Source organism: Euphorbia lathyris, chromosome 3 (assembly GCF_963576675.1).
Source record: "Euphorbia lathyris chromosome 3, ddEupLath1.1, whole genome shotgun sequence".
In the NCBI taxonomy this organism is placed as follows: Eukaryota; Viridiplantae; Streptophyta; class Magnoliopsida; order Malpighiales; family Euphorbiaceae; genus Euphorbia; species Euphorbia lathyris.
Window position 1 is genome coordinate 47419231 of NC_088912.1, and position 18216 is coordinate 47437446.

General features: G+C 35.4%; 1 protein-coding gene across 1 annotated transcript; it reads left to right on the forward strand.

Annotated features, from left to right (window-relative positions):
- Positions 1 to 9767: 9767 nt before the first annotated feature.
- On the forward strand, positions 9768 to 15454 carry LOC136223218 (beta-galactosidase 13-like). Its single transcript, XM_066011106.1, has 18 exons — positions 9768 to 9934; positions 10012 to 10107; positions 10192 to 10304; positions 10392 to 10458; positions 10529 to 10765; positions 10841 to 10935; positions 11027 to 11135; positions 11219 to 11303; positions 11797 to 11915; positions 12282 to 12452; positions 12608 to 12786; positions 13113 to 13222; positions 13327 to 13436; positions 13601 to 13708; positions 13798 to 13902; positions 14513 to 14658; positions 14737 to 15085; positions 15161 to 15454. The coding sequence occupies exons 1-18, from the start codon at positions 9770 to 9772 to the stop codon at positions 15284 to 15286; spliced, it is 2490 nt and encodes an 829-aa protein (XP_065867178.1). The 5' UTR covers positions 9768 to 9769; the 3' UTR covers positions 15287 to 15454.
- Positions 15455 to 18216: the final 2762 nt, after the last annotated feature.

The window sequence follows — 18216 nt, forward strand, 5'->3', positions numbered from 1 at the left end:
TCATATCTTAAGTCATTTTAAATACTTAAGAATGTTCTTGACAACAATCCAGTGACCATCACTCGGATTGACCTATAATCGACTTTGTCATGCTTAAAGCAAAAGTGATGTTAGGTCTAGTGCAAAACGTTTTGAGCACTTTGTCAACGTATTTAGACTGGGAGGGGTCAAGCAGTCTTCTTAATCTATCTCCATAGATCTTAATCCTTAAGATGTAAGCTGCTTCTCCTAAGTCTATTATGGAGAATTTTATCCGATAACCAAAAATTTTCACCGATTGTAGTATAGCTACGTCGTTCCCATTAGTAGAATATCATCGACATATAATACTAAGTAAACGACCAAACTCCCACTAGTTTACATGTAAAGGCTCATACGAGCTCCCACTATCTTACATGTATAGGTTTACAATAGCCTTCTCATAAGTCGTTGGTTCATCGTCTAACACGTGAACCTCCTCGTCGTCTCCCACTAGAAATCCAAATCTCTTTGGGATTTCATCGGCTCCCACTAGAAATCCAAATCTCTTTGGGATTTGATGAACTTGACCAAACCTATGAGTTAGTAATGTCACCAGTGTCTCATCTTGTGAGACTGATTCGGGTTCCACCATTGCTTTCGATGTTTCAGCCAATCCTTCTTCTTGAACTTCTTCCAGTTCAATCACGCTTTCTACTTGTGTTTCTAGAAGAAACTGTTTCTCTAGAAATACAGAGTGTTTGGATACTATTACTTTCGATCATTCGAATGATGGAAGTAATATCCTACTGTTTCTTTCAGAATTCCAATGAAGAAATATTTATCAGATTTAGGGTCTAACTTAATCTGATGCTATGTATTTAACATGTGCTAAACACCCCTAAATTCTTATGGAAGAGAAACTGGGTTTCTTTTCCAATGAACAATTCAAATGGAAGAGAACTTGGCGGTTTTGTGGATACTCGGTTCAAGGTAAATAAGGCGGTTTCTAGGGCGTGGCCTTAGAACATCTTTGGAAGAGAGGTTGTGCTCATCATGGATCGCACTATATCTAATAGAGTACACTTTCTCCTTTCAGATACATCGTGGTGTATACAGAGGAGTCCATTATGAGTGAATCCTATATTCAATTTAGATAATTAAGAAAAATCATTAGAAAGATATTCTCCACGACGATCTAATCGAAGCACTATATCTTTCTTGTTTGTTTTTCTTACTTCATTCTTGAAGCATTTGAACTTTCTCAAAAGCTTCTGACTCATGCTTCATCAAGTAGATGAATCAATATCTGGTATGATCATCTTATGAAGCTAATGAAGTGATTGAACCTTTCTCTTGCTTGTGTTTGACGTATGACTACATACATCTGAATGTACTAGTCTTAGAGTGTCTGATACACATTCTCCTTTATTTCTAAAGGGTGTCTTTGTCATCTTTCTTTTAAACAAGACTTACATGTGCTCATTGATTCAAAATCAACTGAGTCTATAAGCCCATCTTAATGTAGCTTAGACATGAGTTTCTTGCTTATATGGCCTAGGTGACATTACCACAAGTAAGTTGAATTATCTATCTTTTAATTCCAAATGTAAAAGCACCATCCTGACCTTTCTTCTAGAGAAAGTCTAAGTACTTCTTACAGTTCCTCTTCCAATTCCCTTCTTTACCATATTGGTGGCATTCCCTTCTTGCTTTTATTAACTTGGTCTTAATGCATTTGTTCTTCTTGGAATCTTTAGAATTGGGAAACTTCCTTTTCTCTCGTGAGATCCCTCAATAACAAGTGCTGACTTTCTTAAGATTTGGGCTCAACTGACTTGAGCATATTCAAGAGCTCTTCTAGAGAGGTCTCTGAGCTTATTCATCTGGCAGTTCGCGATGAACTTATGAATAAATCTCTGAGAGGGATTGTAGAACTAAGTCAACACTTTATTCATTATCCATCACAAATCCAATACTAGAAAGCTTTGGTGATGTAGTCAATCATTTTGACATAAAGTGCCACAACAGAAGAACCTTCTTGCATATTGGGGCGAAACAATCATTGCTATCTCATAGCTTTCGCATTTGAGTCTGTTTCTCAAAACACCTCCTCCAAGTTTATAACCATGGAATATGCATCCATGTTCTTATGTTGCCTTTGTAACTCTAGTGCCATAACTGCAAGTATGATACATCTTGTACGTTCGTCATCTGATTGGTGCTTCCGGTAAACATCAATCTTCTTAACAGGAGCATCATCAATAAGGACATTGGGTATCGGTGTATCTTAATACATACCCAATCTTTTCGAACTTGAAAACAATTTTGACGATGGGTATCAGTGTATCTTAATACATACCCAATCATTTCGAACTTCAAAACAATTTTGAGTTTGCCAAAATAGTTGGTGAATTTTGAACTATTCAATTTGTTATCGGTTAAAATATTATGTAGATCCATTTTAGATATGATGATTCAGAGTATTTACTTTAACTTGAGAGTGAGATAGAGTAACGGATGTTATTCATTTGTTTAATTCATTTACAATTTAAATACGTAGGACTTTATTTGTTTTTAAATTGCTCCCACTATTTTACCAAATTAATAACCTCCCATATTAATTCGAAGAATTTCACAAACCCTTTAGTGAGCTAGGATCCTAACTCCTGAAATTTCACCTTGAGTTTGCTCAACAAGCTAGTTTCATTCATCAGGTAGATTCATGCAATCAATCACATCAACCATGTGATTCCTAGGTTATTGGGTTACGAACCACATTAGTAACTGATATTGTTTGCTATCAATCCCAACCATATTGCCCATTAGGTTATAACAACATGAGTTTGCTCATCCAATTATCATAATCTAATTTGAGTATTACCCCATATTCGTGAAAACGATTTTTGATAATTCAGGTGTTACCATAAGACCCCGAGCTTGAGTTTGCTCAACAACCCAAAGGCCTCAGTACTGCCGGCTGAATTATAATATTAGGGAGGGGCAACCGATTTTTATAATAACTTGCTTATTGACTTAACTTTTGATTAGTGCGGGATTTTATTTTAAAGTCTCATAATCTAACCTAGTCTTGATTTGCTTTAGCATACATCAGACACATACAATTTACATTGGCGGTTATGGACATATCATCTAAATTATTCCGTCGAGCTAGAAACGGAATAAAAGGTCAACCTTAAGGTAAATACTAACTATTACATATTTATCCTTCAGGTCCTCCGTCTTTTCCTTGGCGCCTTGATTTACAATAATATTTCATTTCTATACTACTAAATAATACTTCAACTAATTTGAAGGGATTTAAGTGAGAAGAGAAATACAATAGAGAGTAGATAAGGCAGGACACGCATGTCCTATTTTCCAAAATACCAAAAGACTAAAAAGAGGGTCCAAATATGTCCATAACTCCAAATATGCAAAGACTCAATTAAATAAACTTAATTGGTTGATTACATAAACTGTTTATGTAATATTTTAGTTAATCAAATTAACCCTTAAATTAATTTTATTATCAATTTAGTCTTTTACTTAACTTTATTATCAAATTAACCTTTAATTAAATTTTGTACCATTTAAATTTTATTCTAATTAAAATATATCAAACATAAACTTAATTAGACTTTCAAAATATAACTATATAAAGTATTAATTATTTGTGTTCAATTATTTTACCAAAATTATTCAACATGTTTAATTCAACCGTATCAAATACAAATAATTAAACATCAAATAACTTTGCAAAATCAATTCCAAAACACAAAACTTTTAAGACGAGAGATTATAAATTATTGTGTTTAATCATTTTACCAAAATCGTTTAACATGATTAACTAATACATCAAACATGATTATTAAGCACAAGAACCGGTTTGCAAAATCAAATTAAAACACATATAATTACCATATACTTTTATTAATTATAACAATTATGTATTTAATAAACTTATATGGGATGATTCGTTGTTCCTAAATTTTAATTTTGTATCAATGAAATAGTTCGTCTAATTAACCGTATCAGATAACTTCAATTAGACAACTCAATTCAGTCTATACAATTTTAAAACAAACCACGATTAAAATCATGTGGATCAATTAATTATATATATTAATTTTAGTTTTCTGAAAACCAAAATATTTTTTTTGAAAAACAGAAAATAAACGTGACGGGGACGAAAACCAGGTTCGTCCCCGTTGCGAATCGCATCCGCGACGAAGGGTGGTGTTGCTGCCTGATAGCTCCCATTTGTATAGGGTTTTTAGACCCCTTTTAGTTCATTCTCGCTTTATTTTCCTTCAGCTTTGTTATCATTTTGTTGGCTTATGGTTAAAATCAGTAATTTCCATTATTTATGGCATTTTCTCTATTTTCAGGCGTTTTTAGGACTATTCGAGCAATTCTGAACCATCCTCGTGCCATTTGGAGCATGTCCGGACAATTCGGGGGTCGATAGAGCAAACTCTGGAAGACCAAGGACTAGAACAGACAACTTCTGGAGGGAAGTGCCACCTCTCAGCGCCTGTCTCGCCGAGACAGGGCTTGTCTCGTCGAGACAGGCCCTCGTCTCGTCGAGACACAGCCTATCTCAACGAGACGAGGTGGACCGATGGTTCCCAAAGGGAACCATCACGCGGTGTCTCTACGAGACGCCCAGTGTCTCGTCGAGACACCCTCCCGTCTTGCCGAGACACCTCTTGTCTCGATGAGACGAGACGCTGGGAAGTAATTTCCCAGCGTCTTCTTACCTCCAAAGCACGAATCCTGGCCTGAAAAATGCCAAAACTACCCCTAACAAAGCCTAGACTATAAATAGAACATTACATCTTCTTTGTTAGGGTTCCAAGTTCTCTTTTCACTTTTCCTTGCTCCTTTCTTTCTTTGTATCAGTTTTCACCATTAGATTTGCTTAGATTGTAATTGATTTGAATTTCTCGGAGACGGGAAGAGGAGGTTCTCTCCAATTTGTAATCAGAACCAGACAGAATCGGGTTTTATATTTCTAACTCCTTGGATTGTCTCTTACTGTTCATTTATTCAAATTAATGGAGATTTTAGTTGATGAATTATGTTTAAATTGTTTGGTGAGTTCGATTATGAACTAACCCCCATCCCTCCTGGGATGGGGATGAGATTGATTGGTTGATAATGTATGATTAGTGATTTAATGTATGGATTAATCCCAATTGATTAGATTGTGCATGCTTAATGACCTATATTTATCAGGGATAGGATCGTGGCTAGAGTGAGAATCGATGATGATCAACTAGCCTGTAAGATTTGAACCTAATGCCTAGAATCTGACAATTATAGGATCATAGATGGGTAGTAACCTAACCAAGGACCTACCTAATCCGAATTAGCATGATCTGACCTCGCTAAAGACCACTAGGAGTGCGGTTCAGTGGCTGGGCTACGGTTTGGGCCTCGATCACACAGAACCTAATGTTTTCATGCCCTAGGTTGTTCACCTAATCAAGCCATCAGCCGACTGCATGTGAATAGACTGCATGTGATTGACCATATCCATGCAGTTAACTAAGTGATTACCGTCAATCGTCCTTCGGATATACATCTGAATCCAGCACATCATACATTGTTTCCAATTAAGAACATCCTCATCCTAGGTTGTTTAATCAATAGAATCAAATCCTCCTTCTTCATTTGCTTTCATCTTTCGTTTTTGGAATTATCTCTTTCAACAACTACCCTCAATATCCAACTTTCCAAATAATTGCATCCTTTTCCTTAGACCGATTAGTTGTGGTAAATAGTCCTTGTGGTTCGATCGTGTGCTTAAGCACTATACTACTTGCTGTGATAGGATACACTTGTCCTATTTATTGTTATACATTTTACGAGCATCAAGTTTTTGGCGCCGTTGCCGGGCACTATTTTTGTTTATAACTAGTTAACTCTTTAGTTCAAGGATTCAGCTTTGGTTTAGACAATTTTTAATTATTAAACAATATTTTCAAATAGGGAATACCTAGCTTGAATTTAAGTTATTTAGAGATTAATTCTTTTAGGTCCTTTCCAAATTGAAGGTGCGATATATATACTATTTCAAAGATAGTAGACTCTTTGTTATATAATAGGCTATTTTGGAACCGATTCTCATTTTTCTTTCTCATAAGAAAAAGAGGTTAAATCTCTTTCAAATAAAACATGAGATACATGATAAGGGATAATCTCTCCTAAGAGGAAAAAACAAGAACAAAATACATGCATAAAACATCATCTATTATGGTGTAAAAATCCTATGGGAAGCTGTTAAGGCCACTGTTTCAGCTTTAGTCGACACACAAGGACCTCACAATAAGAATTAAATTATCCTTTTCGAGTGGTGTTAGGATATCTCGTTTCTTATTGCAATGGGGAACTAACCCGCAAAACCTTTTAGATCTCGAGTGGAGTCATGGGTTGTCTTTGTTGAAACACATTTCTACAATGATTTTGATTTGACAAAATTATTCGAATTAGAATTAAATCCCTATGATAAAATATTCCAACACATTAAATTTAAATGCTTTGATTTAATTGTTACTAATGTGTTTGTTCAAGTGTTGTTTGAGTATTTAATTCATAAGTGTTGAAAGACATTAAGACCAAGGCCTAAAGCCCATTAAGCAAGGTCAAGCCTAAGCAAACAGATCCAAAGCTTATGAACTAACTCAGCCCAGCAAGGAGAAGGATCCAGAAGGCTTGCTAAAGTGCTTCACAACGAAGCTACTGAGTTCAGCAAACAAGAAGACAAGGCGAAGTTGACTTAGCAGACTTAGAGACAAAGGCTACCCAAATAAGGAAAGCTTTAGTTGAGCCAGAGCAGTTGTCGTCTCGCTGTTCAGGAATCTTTACCATAAATGGAGAGACAACCTAACGCGTACTGACCAAAAGCTTCTGAAGAACTGATCAAGACAGAAAAGACAACATTCTTATTGGCCGAAGATATTAAGCACTGAGGAGTGAAATGGACAGTAGAACTGTTTCCCTCCAACGGTTATTTTGAATTTCGAATAGACCGAAGGCTCAAAGTGTCACTATAAATAGGCCTTTTATTTGTTTCATTCGATGCAGATCTTCACCAAGTCGAAACGATGACCAAATTCCTACTTGAAGTTCTGTGTCAAAGCAAAGCAAAGAAATCTTACACTCATTCTTACTCTGTGTAAAAGATTAGAATTTAGATCATTCAAAGTGTTTTGTGTATTTAGAACAAAAACCTTTAGCAATTCTAAGATTGTTAGGAGACAATGAGTTGCTCGGTTTTAGCACTCAGTGGTAGAATAGTATTGAGTATAGGATATAGAGGAAGGTACTCTGTATACTCGCTGACTATTGTAAGGGGTTTGTGCTCTACCTAAAAGAGCTCAGTAGTGGATTAAAGCTCAGAAGGATTCCGGGGGACTGGATGTAGGTAGGAGGTCGAACCAGGATAAAACTGCTGAGTAACATTCTTTAACCCTTAACTCCTTATCTGCTTGTTTTGTATTGTGCCTAGTAAAATGCTTAACTGATATATATTGAGTTGTGTGATTTGGTGTTGAGCTCAGGAATAGACTGTCTAGTGTTATCTCCTGACTCAATGTTAGAAGCAGCCTTAGTCTTTGATTAGCTAAAGTTGCCTCTGACCTCACTCAATATCACCGTGCTAAACAACTAAGTGAAAAATCTTAAGTGTTAAAATAAACAAGTCAGCCTTTTAAGAGAAAATTTTTAAATAGTTCCTTAAACCCCCTTAGGAACTAATTCTCATATTACAAGGGACCAACAGTCTTTACCAAAGTTTTCGAAAAGGGTTATTATAATGTAAGTATGCTATGTGACTTCAAAGGACATGTAAATGATATCACATATACATAAGAAATGCTTTACATAATCAACTTCTCGAGTTCAAATCATGTGTAGCAGAGTCATCACTCTAGGTGAGGAACTAGGGTTTCCACGTCTGCATTTTCGACAAGAAATGTCCTCCCATAATGTCTTTTACAAATCGGGTTTTGATAAAACTACACGACATATGTCTAAGAGTGTTAGACTTTGGAAGCTATTAGAGTCACCACTGGGATTTTGATAAATCCCATAAAAGTAACTAGAGGTTCCTTACGAGAAGCAACTGTGTTTAGAAAGTTAGGTACATGTGAGGAATGTTCATTCCCCCTCAGAAGATAATATTAAGCACCCATAAAACGCTTGGTGAAACCACTAACCTACTGTTTAACATTTCTAAATACACTTGTTACATTTATAACGTGTTTGAAGTTACCTAACACTTTTAGGGTAGTGTCCTGGATTTCCCTTGTGCATCCTATATTCTGCAAGTCATAACTTTTTCGTCTGAAATTGGACGTACTTAATATCGTTGGAAATATTGTGAAGAGTACTCGAACTTATATTAAGACTTTTATGGATTATTCTAACCCTATAAAAAGTTATGGTACCAAATCTAGAGTTTTCCAGGTTTGACTAAAACTTTCGCAAGTCATAAGTTACTCGTTAGACATCTGATTTAAGAGTGTCGCATGGAGTTGGAAAGATCATAAGGATTATTAAGAGTATGTGAATACTCTAGAACCTAACTCGGCTCCGGTGAACAAGATTGCCTTTTTTACCTTGGTAGTTTGACATTTGTTAGACTCTCCTATTTCCTATTCATTGTAAGTCTTGTAACACTCATGGATTCCCTTTTTGGTTGGATATTATCATAGAGTTCGGATTCCATTATTAACACTAGTCTTCTTCGTTCAAACTACAATACAAAGTTTGATCGAACCCGAGTGAGCTCAAGGGATGCTTCAGATGCAAAAGTCGTAGAGGGGACTAAGCGTAAGCACCGCTCGACCAACCCTGGAGTGACCATTGGTGGCTTCAGAACTGACCCGTGTGGATGAGCCCTCGGTTTCTCCTAAGAGATAAAAAATAGAGAATAACAGCGTAATGATTTGTGTGATTATGTCATACATTTTTTTAGAGAGGTTACACTCTTTATGTAGGAGTGGAGACTCTTAATCTAAGTAAAAGAAAATTGAGTCTGGATTCTACTAAGGAATAAACTTTGAGAAATGTAAATTTCCTTGTTTTGTGGCGCTATCTACACGTATTAAGGACTCAATCGTGATAGGATAACGAATTAATCCCAATTCAGAAAGGAATAAACTTCAAGAAGTAACGTCCGAACAGCTAGGTGAAGGAGGAGAATTTGGTTGAACCCCTGAGGTTGGATCTTCAAAATATTCATTGTCATTTATCTTCAATTTCGAAGCAAAATGAGAAATTCTCCTAGACATATACAAGAAGTCGGATCTAAATTATTAGCATTTTCACATTTCCAAAAAAAAAAGGAAAAAGATAAAACTAGTATATCTTTGTTTTTCAAATAAAGTAATTGAGTTCTCTATTATTATTATTATTATTATTCACATTTAAAAATAAATAAATAAATAAACAGTGGAAGGAATTGTAGACAAAAGACTCATTTTATCCCTTTTCAAACAATTAAATTAGTGTGAAGATAATATTATTGGTACGTAGTTGTGACTGAAAATGCAGAAGTGGAACAAAGTTTTATGAATCGTAAAAAATTGAATACAGATATTGGTTAGAAGAGAAATATCCGCCAATATCCAACTGAACTGTTTCATCAACCGAGTCATCCGGGTCTGGTTCTTAACACTATAATTAAAATAACATCCAATTATTACATCTATCTATCACTCTGTTTTCTTTTCTTTTTCTTTTCTTTCTGAGTTCGTGTTGAAGAAAGGTAAAAGATTAAATTAAAATGAAAGTAATTAGGATGCATTTGCTTCTAATTATTATGTTATCATTATTATTATTATGTTGTTTCACAAATGGTAATAATCATCGCGGAGTAACTTATGATGGAAGATCCTTGATTATAAATGGAAAACGTGAGCTTCTTTTCTCTGGCTCAGTCCATTATACTCGCAGTACTCCTCGTGTATGTGCCTATTTCACTTTTTTTATTTGTTTTATGTTTCTGATCAAATTAATTAATTAATGGGTTTGGTCTTATAGATGTGGTCTGATATCCTTTCCAAGGCCAGAGATGGCGGTCTTAATGTCATCCAGACTTATGTTTTCTGGAATATCCACGAACCAGTGAAAGGCAAGGTAACTCTATATATAAATTTTATACTTTGTCTTCTGGTGATTATATTATATTATATAGTTTGGGAATGGGAATGGGATTTGCAGTACAATTTCGAAGGGCAATACGACGTCGTGAAGTTCATAAAGTTGATTGATAAGCATGGTATGTATGCAACACTCAGGGTTGGCCCATTCATTGAAGCTGAATGGAATCATGGGTATGTACGTCTCTCTTTCTGTCTGTCTTCTACATGTGTTTTTTCATATATAAATAAAGTATAATTAATTTGATTATTTACATACAGTGGGTTACCATTCTGGTTAAGAGAGGAGAAAAACATCACATTTCGTACTGATAACCCACAATTCAAGGTGCTATATTAATTCTTTTGTATTTTGTGGATTAAATAAGTGTGATGAAATTAATTGAACTGGGATGCAGTACTACATGGAAAGGTATATGAAGATGATAATAAAAAAGATGAAAGAGGAGAAGTTATTTGCACCACAAGGAGGGCCAATAATATTAGCACAGGTGGAAAATGAGTACAATAATCTCGAAAATGTATTTAAAGAAGGAGGAAGTAGATATATTGATTGGGCTGCTAAATTGGGTGTCAGCCTCAAAACTGGAGTTCCATGGATTATGTGCAAGCAGAATGATGCTCCTGATCCTCTGGTATTTTTATTTCTTTCAATTCAACCCACAAACTATATATGTATATTATAATTTTGATTCAAAATGAATGTGCAGATTAACACTTGCAATGGAAGGCAATGTGGGGATACTTTCGCAGGCCCTAACAGTCCCAACAAACCTTCTCTATGGACTGAGAACTGGACTGCACAGTTAGTATTATTTAATTTAGTGAATTAATTAATAGATGATTTGTTTGGATCAAAGAAATTAAAAATAGATAGATAAACATGATGAATGCAGGCATAGATATTCATTTGGAGAGCCACCTTCCCACAGGACACCTGAGGATCTTGCATATTCTGTTGCTCGATGGTTCTCTAAGAATGGAACTCTAACCAACTATTATATGGTATCAACTAATAATCATATTTACTTTAAGTAAATCATCAATTTATATACTGATTTTGTTTCATATAAATCATACTTATACAGTATCACGGAGGAACAAACTTCGGCAGAACGACTGCATCTTTTGTTACAACTCGTTACTATGATGATGCTCCTCTTGATGAATTTGGTATATATATATATATATTGAAATTAAATTTATGCAGATAGAATAAACAGATTTCATTCAGGATCGTTGAATCGCGTACAATTACCGATCAAAACCTTTACAATTCGATAGGGAACTTTAGAAAATGAAACTCAAATTCTTATTAACAAGCAACTATTAATACATCTGAAAATATGTTTTAAATAGATAAAACTAATCATAATCCGAACGGTACAAGGAAAACCTAACTCTAATCCTAATCTTAAAGGTAAAAGGAAAGAAAATAGAAAAGTTACAAAAAGATCTTTAAAATGGTAAATTGACAGATGAATTTAGTTAAAAAGCGACCCAACTCATAGCAAAGCCATGACTTTTGATTATTGACGCATTTCCAACTAAATTAAGGTCCGAAAACGCAAAAATCCAAACGTCGCGAAATCATCATAAAATCATATCTCATGTTTATATAAAAACTTGAATGCTAACCCCCTACTTCATCATTAATATTTTGCAGGATTGAAGAGGGAGCCAAAGTGGAGCCACCTAAAGCATTTGCATAGTGCTCTAAAGTTGTGCAGTAAGGCTCTGCTATTTGGTACTCCTTCCACTTTTACTTTAGGAGATGATCTAGAGGTAATCCATATTAATTAGAGGATCCAATTGTTTATATATAATATGTATTAGGGCTACTGAATCCTAAGTCCCCTCAATTTATGAATTTTATGTATTCAGTCCCTGAATTTTAAGTCCTTGTAATCGAACACATTAAACCCCTAAAATAATGAGACACTTCACACGGTACAAATCTCAGTGCCATCTGACATGATCCTTTTTACATGTCATGATCAAAACTCTAGAATAAGTGGGTGTGGGAGGATGATATACAAAAAGGGTCATGTGATGTCAAACTGAAAATTCATAGGTTTAATGTCTAAAACTGACAAAGTTAAGGGGGGTGATTGTAAGAAAAATTAATTAGTTTTGGTATAAATGGTGCAGGCTCGTGTATATGAGAAGACAGGAAAAGATAAAGTTTGTGCAGCTTTCTTGACGAATAGGCAAACTCTGGTTTCTAAAAGTGTGGACTTTAGAGGCCATAAATATATCCTCCCACCAGAATCCATTAGCATTCTTCATGATTGCAAGAATGTCATTTTTAATACCAATCAGGTAAAACCCATCTTTTCTTAATAAGGGTTAAGATTGCATTGTTTATACATGGAAATTAAATTCGCTCCCCCACAATAATGGTAGAGTTAAATTTGTACCGTATCCATGATTAAATAAAACATGATGTCATAATTCTTTAATTATGTGGAAATCAGATAGTATCACAGCATAATCAAAGAAACTTGGTAAAACCAAAAAATGCAAAGCATAGCCTTAAATGGAAAATGTACAAAGAGAAGATTCCAACCCAACTCAACAAGATGACATCCACTACTCCTTTGGAGCTCTATGGCTTGACCAAGGATACCTCAGATTATGCTTGGTACACTACACGGTAATTAAACTACATATTTTTTAATTTCTTCTCTATAGCCAGATGGGGCGGATTTACAGCTCAATTTAGGAAGAAATAAAGAAAAATTATAATTACCCACTGAAATTTCCGTTGTAAACTGATCATAAAAATAAAAATCCGTCGCTAGTTTCAATCTATGTAGAATTTGCGACGGATTTGATATTAGTTACGGACTCAGTGGCGAATTTACCATTGTTGCATTGGTCCCTGAGTGTTTTGTTCTAGCTCTGTCACTATCTACGGACGAAATTAAAATAGATAGTAATTTCCAGTTCTGAGAAATATATATTGATTTACTGTTGCAGCATAAAATTGAGAAGAAGTGATTTACCACAACGAAAAGATATTTCAACAGTTTTGCAAGTTGCTAGCCTTGGCCATGCAATGGTTGCTTTTGTTAATGGTGAATTTGTAGGTAATTTAATTTCGTATTTCATTTTCTATGATCGAATTGCAATTACTTTATCTCAATATTAATTAATTCTTAAGACCAAACTAATGGAAATCAATGATTTGTAGGAGCTGCACATGGAAGCAATATAGAGAAAAGCTTTGTACTTGAGAAAGGTGTGAAGTTGAAGCCTGGGACCAACACTATCACTCTCTTGGCCTCTCTAATGGGATTACCTGTAACAACACTCTTCACTCTCTAACTTTATAAAATAGCATTCAAACGAAAATGAACACGGACACTAAATACAGAAATGCTACTAAATAGTATCCGTGCAGCACAATATAACGTAATTAATTAATTATTTAATTAATGAAAATTTTAATGTGTTAATAATTGAAGGATAGCGGAGCCTATTTGGAGCGCAGGGTTGCAGGACCAAGAGGTGTTGCTCTGTTAGGTCTCAACACAGGAAGACTTGATCTCACATACAACAGCTGGAGTCACCAGGTTTAATTTTCATTTTTCTTTTTCCTAATTATGACCTTAGTTAATTAGCAACTATGACTTGAGATTAATTTTCTAATTCAATTATTAAGGTTGGTTTAGATGGAGAGAGACATAAAATCTATAGTGAGAAAGGATCAACCAAGGTTCATTGGACAAATGTTGAACAACGAGGACCTGCTCTTACTTGGTACAAGGTATCATAATTAAATATTAGACTGTACTCGATCAATCATGCGAAATGATTGGTGTTACAAAATGTATACATGCGGCATTAGTTAATTGGTCGGAAGTATTGTGAAGTGTTAAATCACTACTAGAAAATACCTGTTTGCTGGCAGAATATACTGACGGAATAGATTCCGTCCGTACATTTTGACAGAATTTCGTTTGAATGGTTTCCGTCAAAATATCGATGATATGAAAAACATTCTGTCAAAATATTATGGCGGGAACATGCCCGTCATTTTTTCTGACGGTATATTCTGACAGTTATAGTTCTGTCAAATTGTTGACAGAATCCTCTTCCGTATCCAAGTTCTGACGGAAAATAAGTTTTGTCAATATTCCGTCAGAGGTGTGACGGTTTGAGCTCAATTTAAACTTCAACAACTCCAGAAGGACGGATAAGATCTCAATAAAAATGTTGAGTACTCCGCAAAGACTCGTAGAAAAATTTCCGTCAGAAAAATTTCTGTCGTGTGTTTACTTGACGATTTTTATTCCGTCGAAAACGTGCTTTACGGATTTTTGATGTTTTTCCGCGGATTTTTATTCTGTCGTGTGAGTTTGATATTGTTATTCCAGACGCACTTGGATACACCAGAAGGAAAGGATCCAGTAGCAGTTAGAATGACAGGAATGGGCAAAGGTATGATTTGGATCAACGGTAAGAGCATTGGTCGTTACTGGATGTCTTTCCTATCTCCTCTTGGGCAGCCCTCACAATCCGAGTAAGTCATATGTTCATCTTTTTTTGAATTTATTTTATAATGGAGTTTGATATTCAGAGCTTTATAAATATGTATTAGGTACCACATTCCAAGATCATTCCTGCACAAACATGGTAAGAATGTAATGGTGATCCTAGAAGAGGAAAGAGCGAGACCGGAGCGAATAGAGATCCTCACAGTTAACAGAGATACAATATGCAGTTTGATAGAAGAGAATAATGAAAAGTCAGGAAGAAGGCAGCACAGGAAGATAATGCAACAAAAAGTAGTTGATAGAGTAAAAAAGGAAAAAGCAGAGTTGAAGTGTCCAAGCCATAAACGAATTAGTGGTGTGGATTTTGCAAGTTTTGGAAATCCAAGTGGTCTTTGTGGAGAATTTGTAGCTGGAAATTGCACTTCTTCTTCCTCTAAGAAAGTTGTTGAAAAGGTACACTCCTTAATATTATAGATTTATTCAAAACATTACACTACTTGATATTATAATTAAATGTTGCATGAGCAGATGTGCTTAGGAAGAAGCAAGTGTAAAATTCCGATCCATAGAAAGCATTTTCAGAAGCAGGAAAGAGATGATTGTCCAGACATTCAAAAAGTATTAGCGGTTCAACTCAAGTGTTCCAAGGTTTAATCTTAATTAATCATCAACAGCTTGGATTCCTCTTTTGGTCATATTTGCATTTCTAAATCACTTGAGGGATGAGATATTCATATTCCTGTATAAACAATCCAGCTTTAATTCTATAGTGTTGTAGAAATTTAGATACATTTTATTGTAGAATTACTTGAATTAAATCTTCCATGAAAAATTCCACTTCTCTCTTGTCTTTCCAAGTATTTTTGTTACATTAGAATTCTCATAAAAAAAAAAGGGCGGCCCGGTCGCATTACGCGTCCCCGCTGAGCGAGGGTCCGGGGAGGGGTCCCACCACAAGGGTGTATTGGGGGCAAGCCTTCCCTTGCCAATTTAATTGGCAAGAGGCCGCTCCTAAGCCTTCCCTTGAATTCTCATAATTTTAATTAAATTGCAAGAGTTACATATTTGGGACGGAGATTGTCCGCTTTCGACAAGGATTCGCTCCAACATATATGGAGAATCTCATTTTATTTTTTGCACGAGGGATGGGATGGAGAAGTGACTGCTCACCCCATCCTATGTTAAATATGAAGGACTTAATTAAATGAAGAAAAATTTATTATCAATAACATAGGACACAAGTACTCACACTTCTAATTATTACACAATCTCACTTCTAATTATTTTCGGTAGTCTACTCTCTCTTCAATTTCTTCTTTCCTACTCACTATGCCCTCAATACAAAACTCAAACTCCTATTTATACTAGATATGATTTATTTTGTGCCACAATTTGCAAACTAAAAATCTAATGCAACGTGTATCAATAACCTCATAATTGTGTTGGTAGAAAATCAACCAACACAAACTCTAGATATTACCTAATAGACTAATCTTGACACAAATTTAAGACATTAAAAGAATCTTCCTCTAGAATCTTCAGTCGATGATGATTCTTAATACTCCCTCACAGCACCGACTTCTAATATCTCGTACTTACTTGGCATTCCAAGTTGCCTTCTGAAATGTTCGAATTTTGCACCATTAAGTCATTTCGTAAATATATCAGTAATTTGGTCTTCAGTCTTCATGCACTGCATCTTGATGTTTTCACATTAGACTTTTCTTGTACAAAGTGATAATGAACCTCCATATGTTTGGTTCTTGCGTGAACATTGAATTCTCATGCAAGTATAAGCTGATTGATTATCAGAATGTAACTGTACCGAGTAATCCACTAGCTGATGAAGATCCTTCATAAGTTGTATCAGACAGGTACATTCTTGAGCTGCAGTGGTTACTGCCATGTACTCGGCTTCGGTACTTATAAGGACACTGTAAGTTTTCTTTTTTTGCACCAAGATATAGATCCCGATTTAAAATTGAACACATGACTTGTAGTCGAACACCTTGTGTCATGAACTCCAGCGTAATCAGCATAACAATATCCATATACCACATGTTTTCCTTCTTTCTTGTATAGGATGTCATCATAATCCATAGTACCTCAAACATATCGTAGGATTCTTTGGATTCTTTCTAAATGAGGCTTCTTCAAATTCTGCATAAATCGACTTCTCATGCTTACTGCATATGATATGCCTGGCCTCGTCAGAGTTAGATAGATCAGGCTACCAACTAGTTGTCTATACATGGTAGCATCTTCCAAGTCATTTCCTTCAATGGAACATAAATTTATGTGTACCTCTACTGGAGTTGTAATAGGCTTGCATTCGAGTATCCCAAACTTCTCTAATAGATCTTCAGCATACTTGTGTTGACAATAAGAAGAGTCCTTCTTTTGTGCGCTCAACTTTAAGACCAAGGAAATGGTTTAACTCTCCCAATGATTTTATTTGAAATCGTACCGATAAGTTGGCTCTGACTTGATTGATCTCATCAACATCATCACATGTGATGATAAGATCATCAATATAAACTAATATTATAAGCCAACTTCTCACCTTGGACTTTCACAAACAAACTGGAATCAGTTGGTGTCATCATGCAGCGACTGTAAATCAGGAACTCTGTTATCATCATGTGTCATGCTATTGGTGCTTGCTTCAATCTGTACAGTGCCTTTTTCAGCTTGCATACATAGTTTGGTTGAACCTTGATCTTGAACCCTTAAGGTTGATCCATGTAAATCTCTTAATCCAATATTTACTAGCTGCAAGTGCTAGTATAACACGTACTGTGGTGATCTTCATAAATGGACTAAATGTCTCATCATAGTCCATATCATACTTATGTGAGAATCCTTGAGCCACCAATCGAGCTTTGTATCTTTTGACTGATCCATCAGGCCTCTGCTTTACCTTATAGACCCATTTGCATAAAGTGGGTTTCACATCTTGGGTTTGGGAACTGAATCCCAAGTCTCGTTCTGCTTCAAGGCATCTATTTCTTCCTACATGGCCTTTCTCCACTCCTTACTTAAGGATGCTTCTTCATACGCCGTAGGTTCCTTTACTGCTTCTTTGATCACTGCCGCATTTGCATACTTAAGATTCGGTCTCCATTTTTCTGTTTATCTTCACACTGGTGATTGTTGTTCCTTTGTTGCTTTATCATTGTCAATGATATCTTCAAGCTGACTTGGCCATTCTTCTTCTTTGATGATGTACTCATATGCACCATGGAGATTTTCAGATGACTTACTCCCAATGCTTTCTTCCATTGGTTCTACCTCTCGAGTGATTTCTTTAGTCGCCTCATCTCTTGCAAGTTTTTCTTGTAATTTCTCATCGATTTCTTTTGAATTAGGTAGAACAACTTCATAAAAAGACCATCAGGATGAAGCTTCATCAAACACCGCATTTCTTGAAGTATAACACCTCCATGTTATTATGTTACAATACTTCCACCCCGATTGTCATAACTCATGAAGATGCACCTTTATTTCTTCCTTATCAAATTTACTTCGTAAATGATTAGGAATGAAAACATAGCATACGTAACCAAAAACTCAAAAGTGATTAC